This window comes from Monodelphis domestica, chromosome 7 (assembly GCF_027887165.1).
Source record: "Monodelphis domestica isolate mMonDom1 chromosome 7, mMonDom1.pri, whole genome shotgun sequence".
In the NCBI taxonomy this organism is placed as follows: Eukaryota; Metazoa; Chordata; class Mammalia; order Didelphimorphia; family Didelphidae; genus Monodelphis; species Monodelphis domestica.
Window position 1 is genome coordinate 68,092,682 of NC_077233.1, and position 15,961 is coordinate 68,108,642.

Consider the following 15,961-nt stretch of genomic DNA (forward strand, 5'->3'; position numbering starts at 1 on the left):
AAGTGACTTGGCTGGGTCATAGAGCTAGGAAGTGTCTGAGGTCAGATTTGAACCCAGGACCTCCTGTCTCTGGGCCTGGTTCTCAATCCCCTGAGCTACCCAGCTTTCCACCTGCCTAGTTTCTTGACAACTGTTACTGTCATAAGGTCCTTAAATCTACCAAAAGTAATGAATATAGATTACATATGGTCACATATCTATGTTTCAACAGTACTAACCTGCTTTACTTTCCTCATCTAAGCCAGTCTGTCTTTTCATTAGCTGACTCCCATGCCTCGAATTCTCTTCCTCCTTATTTCTGCTTCTTGGCATTCCTGAATTCCTTCAAGACAGTTCAAATGCTGCATTCTGTAGGAACATTCTTCTGTATCCTTTCCCAGGCCCACTAGACCTTTGAAGTTTTCCCTATAAGTCTGCCTTTCTTGGGGCAGCTGGGTGGCCCACTCTGGATAGAGAACCAGGCCTGGAGATGAGTGATCCTGGGTTCAAATGTGACCTCAGACACTTCCTAGCTTTGTGACCCTGGGCAAGTCACTTAACCCCGTTTGCCTAGCCCTTACTATTCTTCTGCCTTGGAACCAATACTTAGCATCCATCCTATGGCAGAAGGTAAGGGTTTAAAAGAAAAAAAGATTTGTCTTCCTTCTATGCTGTATTGTGATTTCACTTATTTACCTACATTTTATTTCTTCTTTTCAAATGTGAGTCCCCTGAGGGCAAGGATGGTTTTACCATTTCTATGTGTCCCCAGTGCTTGGCACAGTGCCTTTCTCATAGTAAGCACTTTATTGTTAGTTATTAATTATTAATAATAATTGGTTATTATTAGAATGGAAGTTCCTCGAGATTGGACTCATTTTCTACTTGTTGGAGAGTCTCATCATGACAAGATGGTATTGTCTTTGTCATTTCTGATACTTTAGAGCATCTGGCCATCTTCCCTCTGTAGAAGAGAAGAAGCCATTGGTTCCAACTATGGAAATTTTTAACTTTTTTAGTATCATGGAACCCTCTGGCAGTGTGGAGAAGCCTTTGGACCCCTTTTCTAACTGTTTTAGATAATGAGATAATGTACACAGGATTCCAAAGGAAATCAATTATATTGAAAAAGTTATCAAAATATTTACAAAACAAGTTCTTGGACCCCAGGTTAAGTACCTCTGCTCTAGTCTAGTCTGTTTTCTTCAGAGGAATAATTTTAACTAATTTATCTTTTCCTCCTGGTTCTAATTTTGTTCACTGTAATCAGTTTAATCACTCAATTTGGCTTGAGTCCTTTGGACTCTCCTTTTATTCTCCTACCTCTTTAATTGGACTCGGTGCTCTAATAAGGGCTGGGCCACTCACTACTTCATGGGCCATCTGTTTTATCTTCCTGTTACCAGATCCCAGGATTGTGTTCACTTTAAAAAATAATGACATTAAACAAAGTGGCAGGTGATTGGTCCTACGATTTGAAATCATGGTATTAAATGTTTTAGCTTAATGGTTTTTAAGGGAATGCACTTTATGGAGGGATATTTTTAGAGGTTTATTGGGAAATATCTGTCAAATCAAAACAAAACATGTCAATAAAAAGTATAACAGTAAACAGAGGCAATGTGGAATAATGGATAAAGATCTGGCACTAGAGCTGGAAAGACCTATGTTCAAGTTATGTCTTTGACCATGGGCAAGTACCTTAATTTCTTTTCTTTTCTCTTTTCTTTTTTTTTCTAAATACTTACCTTCTGTCTTATAATGAATACAAGTATTAGTTCCAAGGCAGAAGAGCAGTAAGGGCTGGGTAATTGAGGTTAAGTGACTTGCCCAGGGTCACACAACTAGGAAGTGACAGGTCAGATTTGAACCCTGGTCCTCCCAATTCCAGGCCTGGCACTTTATTCATTAAACCACTTAGTTGCCCTGAGTCCCTTAATTTCTAAGTGCTCCAGACTAGAAAGCCTGATGGAAGAAGGTAGGAATTTGTTATATCCATGTTATTACAGAGCTGAACTAGAACAGAAATAAGTTTGTAGGGAAATGGGTACACCAAATATGTGATTTCTTGCATAGAGATTTCTCTTGTGGAAATTTCTACCAGTGCAGATGAATACTTATTCTGTGGTCTTAGAGAGTTGCCTGAGACCAATGGAGAAATTAAGTGACTTACCCAGGGCAACTCAGCCAGTATATGTCAAAGGCAGTCCTTGAATCCATGTTTTCTTGACTCCAAGGCCAAATTTCTATTAACCATGCAATAAAATATAGCAACAGCTCTACTTTAGCTTGAGGTTTCTTGTAATTTTTTATGGCTTTTCCCCTGCCACACTTATGTCTAGATAACTATTTCTTATCTTATATTTCTGTGTTTTTTCCTCAAGGGCTCTTCACACTCATACTGAACTTTATGCTTTTATTATTTTTTCAACTCATTCAAGGATTGTTGAACATTCTCTAGGATAGTCCTGACATTGCCCCACTTAAAGTCTTTTGTAAATGGAGCAGAACCTGAAGATTGCTGCATTTATCAGATCAGTGGTTCATCATACCCAGGATTCGGTCTCTGGAAGAGGAAGCAGGGGTTCTGTGGAGGGGCGCAGTTGTCTTTCTTGCCATCAAACCCAAAAGGTTAAGAATACCCTGAACAAACATCTCTTGGGTCCCCTAATAGCACCTAATGAATCTGTCATACATTTGCCTATTTACTTTTTTTAATGGCTTCAAAGTGTTTTTTTTTTTAATGAATTTTCTTTTTTTATTATAAAAAGCCTCAACAAAATGAGCATTTCAGTATACAAAGAACTGACAAGAGAATTCCTTATGTGTTACCCTTATATTTATTTAAACCTTTCTCTGTTTGTATTTTTAACTTTGTAGCTCCTATGGGGGCAATAGGTTCCATAAATTAATTACCTGATCTTTTGTGCAAACTATGATTTCATTTTAATTGTCCTAAAGCAGTAAGAGAATGGAAAGAGTATTGGGTTTGGAGCAAAAGGACTAGAGTTCAAATCTTGGGTTTACTACTTAGTTCCTGGGTGACCTTGGGACCTTACTGAGCCTAGGTTTCTATCTATAAAATGAAGGCATTGAATGAATAAATGAAAACATTTATTAACCACTTAGATGGTATGTAAATTAAACACTGTGAGATGTAAATTCCAAAAAGCACAGAGAATGAAAATAAAAAAGAGGAGTTCCTGCTTTCAAGAAGTTCCCATTCTAGTTAGGGGAGACAGTGCCTAAAGGAAGTTTCAACTGCAAGTCAGAGAGAAAGGTCCCATGATTCTTAGGGTACAGGAGCAAAGCAGATGACAATGCATCTTCTTTAATGTCATTTCCTCCAATAAAACCATATCTGTTTCTAACATTTACCCACTTGTCAATGCCAAAGACTTTGTGGTAAGAACTCTCTTTTCCAAATCTTCAGTGGTGATGTCTGCTGAGCATGAAGGGGCTGCAATGGCAACTGGCCAGTAGCTAGAAGTGGTGATTGTGGTGGTCACTATGTTTTGACTTGCCTGGAATATGAAGCTTCCTTTCTCTAAGAGTACCTTGTTGCTTGATCTAGGCTTGTTTGCTTGTCTGACCCATGGGTGACAGTCAATTTGCAGTTGATAGGAATGGTTTGCTCTCTCTCTACAAAGTCATTTAACTCTAGTTGCCTAGCCCTTACCATTCTTCTGCTTTGGAACAGATTCTAAGACAGAAGGCAAGGGTTTTAAAAAGAAAACAAACAAGAAATCCCCTCAAATTTTGCTTCTTTGGATGGTTTTGGAGATTAGATTGGGAGCAGGATATAAGGTCAGGAGGTTCCTGAGGTCCTTGAATTTGCCTACTTCTTAGAGGTAGTTGGACATCAAATGGTGTTGACAGTGTGAGGATCATGAGCCCCTTCTTCAAAGAGGTTGCTTCCCTGGATGGTGGCTCTGAGAGCAAAACTGGATTCAAGGATGATGCTATTCTCAGGACTGTTGGATTCTAGGTCCTGGCTCTATCCATTGGCATTTGAGTAGAAGTGATGGTTGAGGGGGTGGAGGAGGAGGAGGTTTTGACTCACCTGGCACAGTCTCCCTTCTATCTTTCTTTGAGTTTTTTGCTATTTCAACAGAGTTAAAACCCCAGTAAAAATGGGACATCTAGGTAGCTCAATGGATAGAATGCCAGGCCTGGAGATGGAGGGGGTCTTAGGTTCAAATGTAGCCTCAGACACTTCCTAGCTGTGTGACCCTGAGCAAGTCATCTAACTTCAGTTACCTAGCCCTTATTGCTCTTCTGCTTTGGAACTGATTCTAAGCCAGAAGGCAAGAGTTTTAAAAATAAAATAAATGAAACAAACAAAAAAAAGTTACAGAGATACATAAAATGTAAGCTAGATATTGTGATACATACTTATAATCCCTGCTACTAACAGAGACTGAGGCTAGAGGACCTCTTTTTTTTTCTCATTTGGATTAGTTTATTTAGTCATTTAGAATATTATTCCTTGGTTATAATAATTACGTTATTTCCCTCCCTCCCCTCCACCCCCTTTCCTGTAGCTGACATGCAATTTCATTGGGTATTACTTGTGTCCTTGATCAGAACCTATTTCCATGTTGTTGTTTGCACTACGATGTTCATTTAGAGTCTACATCCCCAACCATATCCCTACAACTCATGTATTCAAGCAGTTGTTTTTCTTCTGTGTTTTTCTTCCCACAGTTTTTCCTCTGATTGTGGATAGTGGTTTTTCTTGTACATTCCTCCAAGTTGTTCAGGATCACTGCATTGTAGGGGACCTCTTGAACTCCAGAATTCTTAGCTGCAATGGGCTAAGATGATTGGGTGTCAGAACTGAGTTTGGTTTTAATATGGTGAGCCACCCAGATTGGAGGGCCACCAGACTGTCTAACAAGGGGGAAAAAATGGAGCTTGTCAAAGATCCTATACCAAGAAGAGTGAGATTGGGCCAGTGAGTAGTCCTATGCTTATAGCTTGGACAAGAAAGGAAGATCTAGTGTTTGAAAAAAAAAAAAAAGGAACTCCTGCCCTCAAGAAACAGGCCAAACTATGATGATCCTTTGATGTTTTTCAGCTTTGTAGGGTTGTGTCTTAGTTCATTTAAACAAATATTGTTAAAGCACATGATCTGAATGAATGATACTGAGTACTATAGGGGAATATAAAGATTAATATGACATGGTTCCTGGCCTTACAGAGCTTTCAGAACAGTAGGAGAAATGGTTGTGATGTAAAAGACAATATGTTATATGCTATAAAAAAGGTATAAAGTACAATGCAGCTAGCTCATTTCTGGCAGGGGAGGGTCAAGAAATATTTCAGGAAGGAGGGGGCACTTGAACTGAGCCTTAAAGGATGGGGAAGATTTCAATAGTCAAAGAAGAATGGATGCATTTTAGACATAGAGAAGGTGGTGAGGAAAGTTGCTGAGGCAGACGTGAGTGGAAGAAGATTAACAAGAAGGAAGTAATCTATCATTATTAGACCATAGAGTACATGAATGGAATTGGTCAAAAAGGCAGGATCACTCACATGGTTACAGATTTAGACATGGAAGGAACTTTCAAGATTGTCTGGTTCAACTCCATTCTTTTATAAATGAGGAAACTTGAGGCCCCAAGAAGTTAAATAACTTATGTATTTACTTTTAAACCCTTACCTTTCTGTCTTGGAATGTAACTGAGTATATGTTACAAGGCAGAAGAGCATTAAGGGCTAAGCAATGGGCGTTAAATGACTTGCCCAGGGTCACACAGTTGGGAAGTATCTGAGGCTAGATTTGGAATTTAAATAACTTATTTAAGTTAAGACAGTGTTGAGGTTCAAACCCAGGTTCTTCAGTCTCAAATCCAGTGCTCTTTCCACTCCACCATTGCTCCATAGGCTTTGATAAGCTTTTGCCTGAGTTGGACTAGTCTCTTGCTATCTGTTCCACTGATGATCTCTTACTTTGATGCTCATCTCCTGATTCTGCTGAACCTAATTCAGAGCAGGTAGCTAATTATCATACCTTTCAGCCCCCATCTTTTTTATTTTAACCCTTGCCTTCCATTTAGGATCTTTACTAAGAAAAAAATAGAATCTACTAAGTATTGATTCTAAGGCAAAAGAGCTGCAAGGGCTGGGCAATGGGTGTTCAGTAACTTGCCCAGGGTCACACAGCTGGGAGTGTCTGAAGCCAGATTTGAATCTTGGTTCTCCAGCCTCCTCTAGAACTCTATTCCTTGTGTTACCTAGCTACCCTTTCTGCCCCTGCCTTTAAGGTAGTTCTATGATAAGAACCCCCCCATTTTCCTCCTAGGTCTCTGGTACCTTCATTTTTTAGACATCTTTTTTTTGGTGGAATTTCAAATACATTTTGCAAATTTAGATAATTTATACTTACCTAACCCAACTCATTCTCCTTTCAAGAATTCTAATAGATTTCCCTTAAACATTCATTTTGCTCTTCTTCCAGAGACAGAACATTTATTAAGCCTGTACTATGTGTTAAATACTGTACTAAGAGCTGGAAATACAAATAAAAGTCTGATAAATAGTTCCTTTCCTCAAGGAGCTAAGATAATGGGTGAAGATAGCATAAAGGGGAACTGCCTGGATGGGGAAGGGACCCTCAGGAAGATATATGTTGGTGTGGCTAGAAATGTCTAGGGAGAGATGTGAAGTCCTGGAACCAAGCAAGCATAAAGTCAAGGCTGGCACAAGGAGGATTCTCCAAGGGCAGAGCCCAATTTTACACAGAGGTAGATGGACAGAAGTGAGAGCCTGAATGGAAATAACTCAGCTGGAAATGTCCAGGGAAGGAGATCTACTTGGTTATATTTTCAGTGGTCCTATCTTTAACTCTAGATTTTTAACCACTTGTCAGTTGTATACAGGAGAGTTAGCTTATCAGTCCGATGGTTAGTTAGCATGGTGTAGTAGGAAGAACAATGGCTTTGGAATCTGAAGCCCTGGGTTCAAATCCTGTCCTGCCACTTAAGATCTCTGACTGTTTTACATGCCATTTGCTCACCCAGGATTAGACCAAATGACCTCTGTGGACACTTCTGGCTTTAAATTTGTGATTTCACAATGTTTTCAGTACCTTAGCAATTGTTAGTGATGACAAGTTATAACAGATGTGATTGTTAGTGACAAGTTCCAACAAACAGATTTGGGCAGTAGTTCCATCTCATTGATGGACTCCTTCAAGACTATTGGATGGATGCCCAGATGTAAATTATGTACATTTCATTGTTGATTGGATTTTAACCATGCCATATATTTATTGCAGTTTACTCTAGGATATCTCACCAGTCTTCAAAGGTCAGTTTTAACTAATTCAATAAATATTTATTACATGCTCACTGTATGTAAAGTCCTTTACATTAACCAGGATAGAAGGATAAATAAGATGACATCCTTCAAAGGATTTTACAGTCTTACGGAGAGACAATTTTAGAAATAGCTATGATACAAATTGAAGCATGACAGAGAACACAAAGTTCCTGCCCTCAAGAAACTGATAATCCAGATAAGTGAGAGACACAAATAGCTACATTATAAATGGAATGCAAATTTGAATATGGTAAGGTAGAAGGGAAGTACAGCTAGATTGTTAAAAGAGGCAGGAGAGGGGAGAGGATCCCTTGGAGATGGAAAGCATAAAGAGTAGATAGACTTGAACTGTCTGATCTTAAAGGAAGATTTCTCAGCTGCTTGAACATTTTTATCATTTGCTTTTTCTCTTCCTGATCGTTTTAAAATGAATGTTTTCCCTATAATTATTAGGAATTGTACATTTGGGGAGATGGGGAGGAGTTATAAGGTGTTTATTCTTTTTAAAAAAATTAATTTATTTAGTCAATTTAGAACATTATTCCTTGGTTACAATAATCACATTATTTCTCTCCCTCCCCTCCCCCACCCTTCCCCCAATTTCATTGGGTATTACATGTGTCCTTGATCAGAACCTATTTTCATGTTGTTGTTTGCACTACAGTGTTCATTCAGAGTCTACATCCCCAGCCATATCCCCTCGACCCATGTATTCAAGCAGTTGTTTTTCTTCTGTGTTTTTACTCCCACAGTTTTTCCTCTGAGTGTGAATAGTGGTTTTTTTCATAGATTTCTCCAAATTGTTCATGATCACTGCATTGCCACTAATGGAGAAGTCCATTACGTTCTCTTGTACCACAGTGTTTCAGTCTCTGTGTACAATGTTCTCCCGGTTCTGCTCCTTTCGCTCTGTATCAATTCCTGGAGGTTGTTCCAGTCTCCATGGAATTCCTCCACTTTATTATTCCTTTTAGCACAGTAGTATTCCATCACTAACATATACCACAATTTGTTCAGCCATTCTCCAATTGAAGGGCATCCCCTCATTTTCCAATTTTTGGCCACCACAAAGAATGCAGCTATGAATATTCTTGTATAAGTCTTTTTCCTTATTATCTCTTTGGGGCACAAACCCAGCAGTGCTATGGCTAGATCAAAGGGCAGACAGTCTTTTAGTGCCCTTTGGGCATAGTTCCAAATTGCCCTCCAGATAAGTTGTTTATTCTTTAAGCCACCTATTTCCCATTTTTCTGTCCATTCATTAAAGGTCTAGTATAGCTAAGTCTTCCCCGAACCCCTCAATTATAAGTAATTTCTCAGGGGGAAGCTAGATGACTCAGTGGATTGAATCACATCTAGAGATAGGAGGTCCTAGGTTTAAATCTGGCCTCAGACAACTTCCTAACTGTATGACCCTGAGCAAGTCACTTAACCCCCATTACCTAGTCCTTATCACTCTTTTGTCATAGAACCAATGCGCCGTGTTGATCTAAGCCTTAAAAAAAAAAAGTAATTTCTCTACACTTAGAATTTTTTACCAAGTACTAGGTTTGTCTCTTTATTTACTATATTCTCATGTATCTGAGGATTATAGGTTTTCCTGTCTTTTTTCTGCCACAAAAATCTATGAAACAAATCATCCGTTTTTTTTTATATCTGCAATAATGGGTGAAGTGGCACACTGAATAAAACTCTGGACATGGAGTCAGGAAGACCTCAGCTCAAATCCAGCATCAGACATTTACTAGCTGTATGACCCCAAGCATGTCCCTTAACTCTCTTTGTCTCAGTTTCTTATCTGTAAAAATGAGCTAGACAAGGAAATGGCAAACCACTCTAGTGTCTCTGCCAAGTAAACCCCCAACTGAGGTCACAAAGAGGTGTATATGACCAAATAAGAACAATATCTAGTATAAATCTTGGAATTAGTAGACACATATTTAAATTTTTAAAAATTTGAATTTATCTAGTGTTTTATATACAAGTAGGAAGCACAAGATGGCTAGTTATGGACATGGCATTTTTAGGAAGGCCATGAATAAGTTAGAGATTGCAACCAGAGTGGTCAGGGTCCAAGTTCATGCCACATGAGTAATGATTAAAGGAACTGCAGATGTTTAGACTTGGAGACACTTAGGTGATACATCATAGCTATACTCTATTATTTAAAGACTTTTTATGGGAAAAAGGGATTTGTTCTTTTTGCCTCTAGATAGAGCCATTATCTGTCACCCTATCAAGGTCATTAAAGTAGGAATATGGTTTGTTTTTTTAACTAAAATTTTAAAGAAAAATTTAAACTTTTAGTCCCAAATTCTCTCCTTTTCCTCCACCTCCTTCCCACCCATTGAGAAGACAAGAAATACGATACTCATTATATTGAAGAAGTCATGCAAAACATATTTCTGCAATAGCCACATTCTGAGGGGAATAAAACTAGAAAAATAAAGGGGAAATGTGCTTAATACCAGTTTTTACCTTTTAAAATAAGGTTTTATTGTATTTAAAAATGTAAAAAAATTTTTTTAGTTTTCTTAAATTAGTTTTTAGGCCAAATGAAAACAGTCTGTGGACCAGATTTAGCTCTCAGCCTGTGATTTCTGAAATGCAAATTCCTTGAGTATAGAACTAAGCCCAGTGGGTAGAAGTTACAAAAAGGCAAATGTAGGCCAGAGGCACATAAGGAAAAACTTCCATAATTAGACCTATGCCTATATGGGATGGGCTCCCTTAGAAGGTAATAAGTTTGTTATCATGAGAAGTCTTCAGGTAAAAGGCTGATTGTGTATTTTTTGTTATAGAGGTCATTCATGTTCAGGTTAATGTTGAAGCACACAGCCACTGGGATTTCTTCAAACTCTGAGGTTCTGTGGTTCTGGGATTCAAAGAGCTGAGACTGAAGCATCTCTGGGTGTCATTTCTGGAGGTGGTGTTACTTGGGAGGATGTTCCAGGGTAGAACTTCAAATATAACCATCTAGTTTTTTCCCCTTAGCTTGGAAGCTCTTAAATTTGACAATTACATTCTTGGGTGTTGTCTTTTGCGGATTTAGTGTAGAGGGTATTTTATGAACTCTTTCAATGTCTATTTTGCCCTCTTGTTCAAGAACATCAAGGGCAGTATGTTTATATATATACATATATATATATACATATATATATATAGTTTATTTATATATTTTATATTTTATATATAGTTATATTATTTATATATATTCTGTTTATTTCTGGGTTTTCAGGTAGACCAATGATTCTCAAATTGTCTCTTCTTGACCTGTTTTCTTGTTTTCTTGGTCAATCATCTTCTCAGTGAGATATTTCATATTTCCTTCTAGTTTTGTCAATCTTTTGATTTTGCTTTATTACTTCTTGCTGTTTTGCAAGATCATTGGCTTCTACTTTGCCCAATTCTGGTCTTTAAAGACTGATTTTCTGCCATAATCTTTTGATTTTCCACTATAATCTTTTAATTTTTCCTTTTTGGTTTGGTCTATCCTGCTTTTCATGGCTTCCAGCTATTTAATTTTGGTCTCTAATTTATTTATCATTTCATTTGATTTCTTGGAGGCTTTCTCCAATTGGGAGTTTCTGTCTTTTAAACTGTTATTTTCTTTTTGAACTATTTTCCACTTTTCTTGCCAATATTCTTCCATCTTTTTGATAAGCTCTGATTTAAATTCTTCAAGAGCTTGTGGCCAATTTCCATTGTTTTTGGAAGGTCTTCTGCTATTTCCTCTGTAGTCTGGATTTTTCCTCCATAAAAATTATCCAGGGTCAAAGCCTTCTTCTTGTTCTTCTTGGTGTTGGAAGTTGATTTTATTTATTTATTTGCCATCGCTATGCTGGTTTTTCCTTCCCTTTCCAGTCAGAAGTCTGAGTGAGGAGGGCAGACTCTCTGTGTGTATGAATCTAAGGAGAGAGGTTTTTGCCCGAGGCCACCTCTCTATACTTCAGGACTTCTACTGTTTACAGCCCTTCTCTGCACTATCTCTGTACCTGAGGTCTTTGCTCTTCTGCCTGTTGGGGTCTCAAGTCTAGCTGCTCTCAAGGGTAGGCCTTTGGTGGTCTTAGTCAGCTGCCAAGGACCTAGAGGTGCCCCTCACTCTCACTGTTGCCATATATAATGTTCTCTTGGTTCTGTTTGTTTCACTCATCATAATTTAATGTAGATCTTTCTGTGTTTGTCCAAAATTTACCTGCTTGTCATTTCTTATGGTACAGTTGTATCCATCACAATCATATGCACACTGACTCCGAGTCTAGCACACTGTCTCCATAGGTGGAGTTGGCAAGGGTAGATCAGCTTGCATTTCGGTGGAAGCTATTTCACCCCCTTATAGTGTGGAAATACCCAAATCCCAGTACCTTCAATGCTGTGCCCTACTATGGAGTCCCTTCGTTCATATGAATTTGTTTTTTGGGTCCTTCTGAGGTAGTCTATATCGGTAGGTGTTAAGGAGAGGTAGATTCCTGTGTCTAAACTACAGCCATGTTTACTTGGAAGTCCAATTGTGTCTTTGTGACCCATTTGGGGGGTTTCTTGACAAAGATACTGGATTGGTTTGGCATTTAGTTCTCCATCTTATTTTACAGATGAGGAAATTGAGACAAAGAGGGTTAAGGGACTTGCTCAGGGTCACGTAGCTTATAAGTGTTTAAGGCTATATTTGATCTCTGGTCTTTCTGACTCCAGGACTGGTGCTGAATGCATTGTACCCTGTAGCTGCCCCATCTGTTGCTAAAAGGAAGCTTATATATAGCAAATATAGATAGATAGCACTTTCAGGGTTACAAAGCATTTTATATAAGCTATTTCATTTGATTTTCACAACAGTTCTGTGAGGTAGGTGCTATTATTTTCAATTTTCAAATGAGGAAATTAAGACAGAGAGAAGTTAATTAACTTGCCAAGAGCAATATCCTAGTATCTGAGGCAAGATTTAAATTCAAGTCTTTCTGACCCTAAATCCAAACTTCTATCAACTATGCCTCTTTGAAAAAATTAATTAATTAGTTTGCTTATTACATTAAAATATCCAGTTAAACTCTTAACTTTCCTGTTACCCCATTAAAGAAGACATTTGACAAAATGATATATATATATATATATATATATATCTATATATATCATTTATATAGACTTAATTCTATTTGTCAGTTCTTTTTCTGGAGGTGGACATACACAAGTCATTCTTCAAACAATATTTCTGTTGCCATATATAATGTTCTCTTGGTTCTGTTTGTTTCACCCATCATAATTTAATGAAGATCTTTCTGTGTTTGTCCAAAATTTACCTGCTTGTCATTTCTTATGGTACAGTTGTATCCATCACAATCATATGCTACAACTTGTTTAGTTGATGGACATCCCTTCATTTTCCATTCTTTGTTATCACAAAGAAAGCTGCTAGAAATATTTTATTTAGAACACAGATTCTTTTAATTTTTTCCTCATCAGCTCTTATTGCTATTCCTTTACTCTCTTCTACACCCACCTCCCATTTTTCTATCTCTACCCCTCTCTCTTTGTCTCATTCCACTTTTCCCTTCCCTCATTCTTTTCATGTCATTTCTTTTTTTATTCAAAGATATTTCCCCTCAATTATATGTAATAACAATTTTCAACATACATTTCCCAAAATTATATAATCCTAATTGTCTCCTTCCCTCCAAGATAGTATGCTTCGATCTTCATCTGACTCCAACAGTTCTTTCTCTGGAGATGGGTAGCATTCCTTGTCATAAGTCCTTCAGAATTGTCCTGGATCATCGTATATTCCTGTTACTATGTACAATATTCTCCTTGTTCTCCTTATTTCACTCTGCATCTGTTCACTAGCTTTTTCTGAAATCATCTTGCTTATCATATCTTATAGTACAAGAATATTCAATCACCAACATATAACCCAATTTGTTTAGCCATTCCCCAATGATGAACATCCCCTCCATTTCCAATTCTTTGCCACCACAAAAAAGAGCTGCTATAAATATTTTTGTACAAGTAGGCTCTTTCCCCTTTTTAATGATATCTTTATTATGCAGACCCAGCAGTAGTATTACAGAAACAAAGGGTATACTCAATTTTATGACCTTTTGGGCATTGTTCCAAATTGCCCTTCAGAATGGTTGGATCTGTTCATAACTCCACCAACAATGCATTAGTGTCCCAATTTTGCCACATCCCCCTTTTCATGCAGTTTCTAAGGAGCTGAAATGAAATAGGGGCACTGAGCAATTATCTGGTGAATTTTGAGGCAGGTTATGGCCATTTAGACATTCCTAGTTAAATAGACCCTGAAGTGGGGGAGAGGTTGTTTGCATTATCCAGTTAACTGACTATATAGATATGATTTTAGGGAGGCTTTAGCTTTCCTGCTGTTGTTAAAGAATAAGGAAAAGAAAAGCCCAGTTCAGGTGAATCATCTTAGAAGCAGGGAAATGGACTAATAAGCTCAAATTCCTCTATCTTTATGAGGAACAATTATCCTCTGATTCCCCTAATAAACTCTTTGACTTTCCTGCAGGACCCAGGGTGGAGTGCACGTTCATAGTGACAAACTCACAGTGACTTCTCCTGTTTTAATGTGGGTCAAGGTAAGAACCAAAAATTAGGCCCCCCATTACCCCCCCCCCCCAAGTCCTTTTGACTGATCTACATGTGGTATGAACTTGGAACCTTTACCATCCTGGATCCCCTTCTTTTGCCCCTCTCTTTAGCCTGAAGGTTTTATTTTTGTCATTATTTGCTTTGGTACACAGCAATGAAAACCTAAACAGTAGGGTTGCATCTATTTGAAAATTGAGGTAAGAGAGCCATTGTAATTTAGTGAAAAGAGCATTCATTTGGGAGCCTAAAGGCCTGTCTTGGAGTCCCATTTTCTACTTTACCATCTATGTGACCTTGAGCAAAATCCCTTCCCATCAGTGGACTCCCTTAGATTCCTCATTAGTATATGGCATCTTATTGAGAGTCCATAACAGCCGTATCATCTATAAAATGAGGGGACTGGACTAGATGGTTTTAAGGTTCCTTCTACCCTAACCCCTAAGAACTAAGGATTCTGTCCACAGAGAACCACAAGTGTTGCTCCTATTTCCCCATAAAGCCAGGTTATTGACTATTCAAGAAACAAGAAAAACAAATATTTTCATATCAAAATTTGGGCCACTCTGCAGTAGATACTCCTGAGTTCTTTGAACATAAAATGAGAGGAAAAGAGGATTTTAAGATTAGTGATTTGTAATTCAACTTGTTTAAAGAGTTTTTTGGGGGTAGTTGAACTTTTTTCTTTTGATTGGTTCCTATTTACTTAATTAATTTATTCCACTGCTTAAGAAATCCCTAGTCATTAGATAATTCTTCATTATCTGCTACAGAGTCCTCATCTATAATGGCAGGCACTTAAAATTTAATTTTGAGGATTGTGCATTTGCCTAATTCTGTAGTTCATTACAATCACTCTTGATTCTGTTTTTCTTCATAGGCCTTGGATATAATCTTGGAGAAGATGAAGTCTTCTGGTTTCAACTTTTCTCAAGTCAAAGCTTTGTCTGGGGCTGGCCAGGTTGGTTTATAAAAGTAAAACCATAAATAACTTAATCTTGTACTGTAGCATTGTGAAAGAGTTTTACAAACCACATAATTACTACCCTGCTTATAAAAGGGAACTCATCTCCGTTGGTAATAGGCAAATGACTCTGATAGCATTATTACTGGGAAATTGTATTTAGAAACAATTTCAGGTCTTTATAGGTTGTTCTCACAGAAAATCTTTTCTATAGCAAAATGAAGATGTCTTGTTACTATTTATGAAATATTATTTCTGAATCTATTTAGCTAGTGACTATCATACAGTAGAGGCAGATCTGCACTTACTTCCCAAAAGATTTAAGGTAGAAAGCCAGGTAGAGCTCTGGACTTAGTACCAGGAAGACCTGGGTTAGAATTCTGCTTTTATACAGTTACTAGAGTGGAACTCAGGGCATGTCATATAATCTCCGAGGGTCACTTTCTTCATCCACAAAATGGGATGATAATAGTATCTACTTTAAAGAGTTGGTATCCTGTTTCTATGCCCTCCCCCTCCAAATAAATTAAGTGGTAGGACCAAATGTATCACAGGACTTGTACATTGCTACTCCTCTCCCACCTCTCTGAGAATTCTAATTACATCTACATTTCTAATACTCTGGGAAAGGACGTGCATGATTGTTCCACTCATCAGCCTTTTGACTTCCAAGAACAAAATATTCTTCCCCAGGCACTATTCTCCTAAATATCTTCTCCCAGGATGGGATTTTTTTTTACCTGAATTCATATTTATTGAGTTTGCATAAATTGAGGTCCTGCTGTATTTCTTGAATGCCTGTGAATGAATAAGGACTTGAATATAGGCATTTTATTTTATTTTTAAAAAATTTTATTTAGTCATTTTAGAACATTATTCCTTGGTTACAAGAATCATATTCTTTCCCTCCCTCCTCTACCTCCACCCTTCCCATAGCTGACATGCAATTCCATTGGGTATTACATGTGTCCTTGATCAGAACCCATTTCCATGTTGTTGATGTTTGCACCAGGATGTTCATTTAGAGTCTACATCCCCAATCATATCCCCCTCGACCCATGTAACCAAGCAGTTGTTTTTCTTCAGTGT

The 15,961-nt window shown here is 37.8% G+C and overlaps 1 protein-coding gene across 1 annotated transcript in view; it reads left to right on the forward strand.

Moving 5' to 3' along the window:
* Positions 1-15,961, forward strand: part of XYLB (xylulokinase) — a 287,508-nt gene that overhangs the window by 20,617 nt on the left and 250,930 nt on the right. The window contains exons 3-4 of the mRNA XM_056804817.1: positions 13,829-13,898; positions 14,789-14,869. Of these exons, the coding sequence (XP_056660795.1) occupies positions 13,829-13,898; positions 14,789-14,869 (151 nt within the window). The remainder of the gene's footprint in view (positions 1-13,828; positions 13,899-14,788; positions 14,870-15,961) is intronic.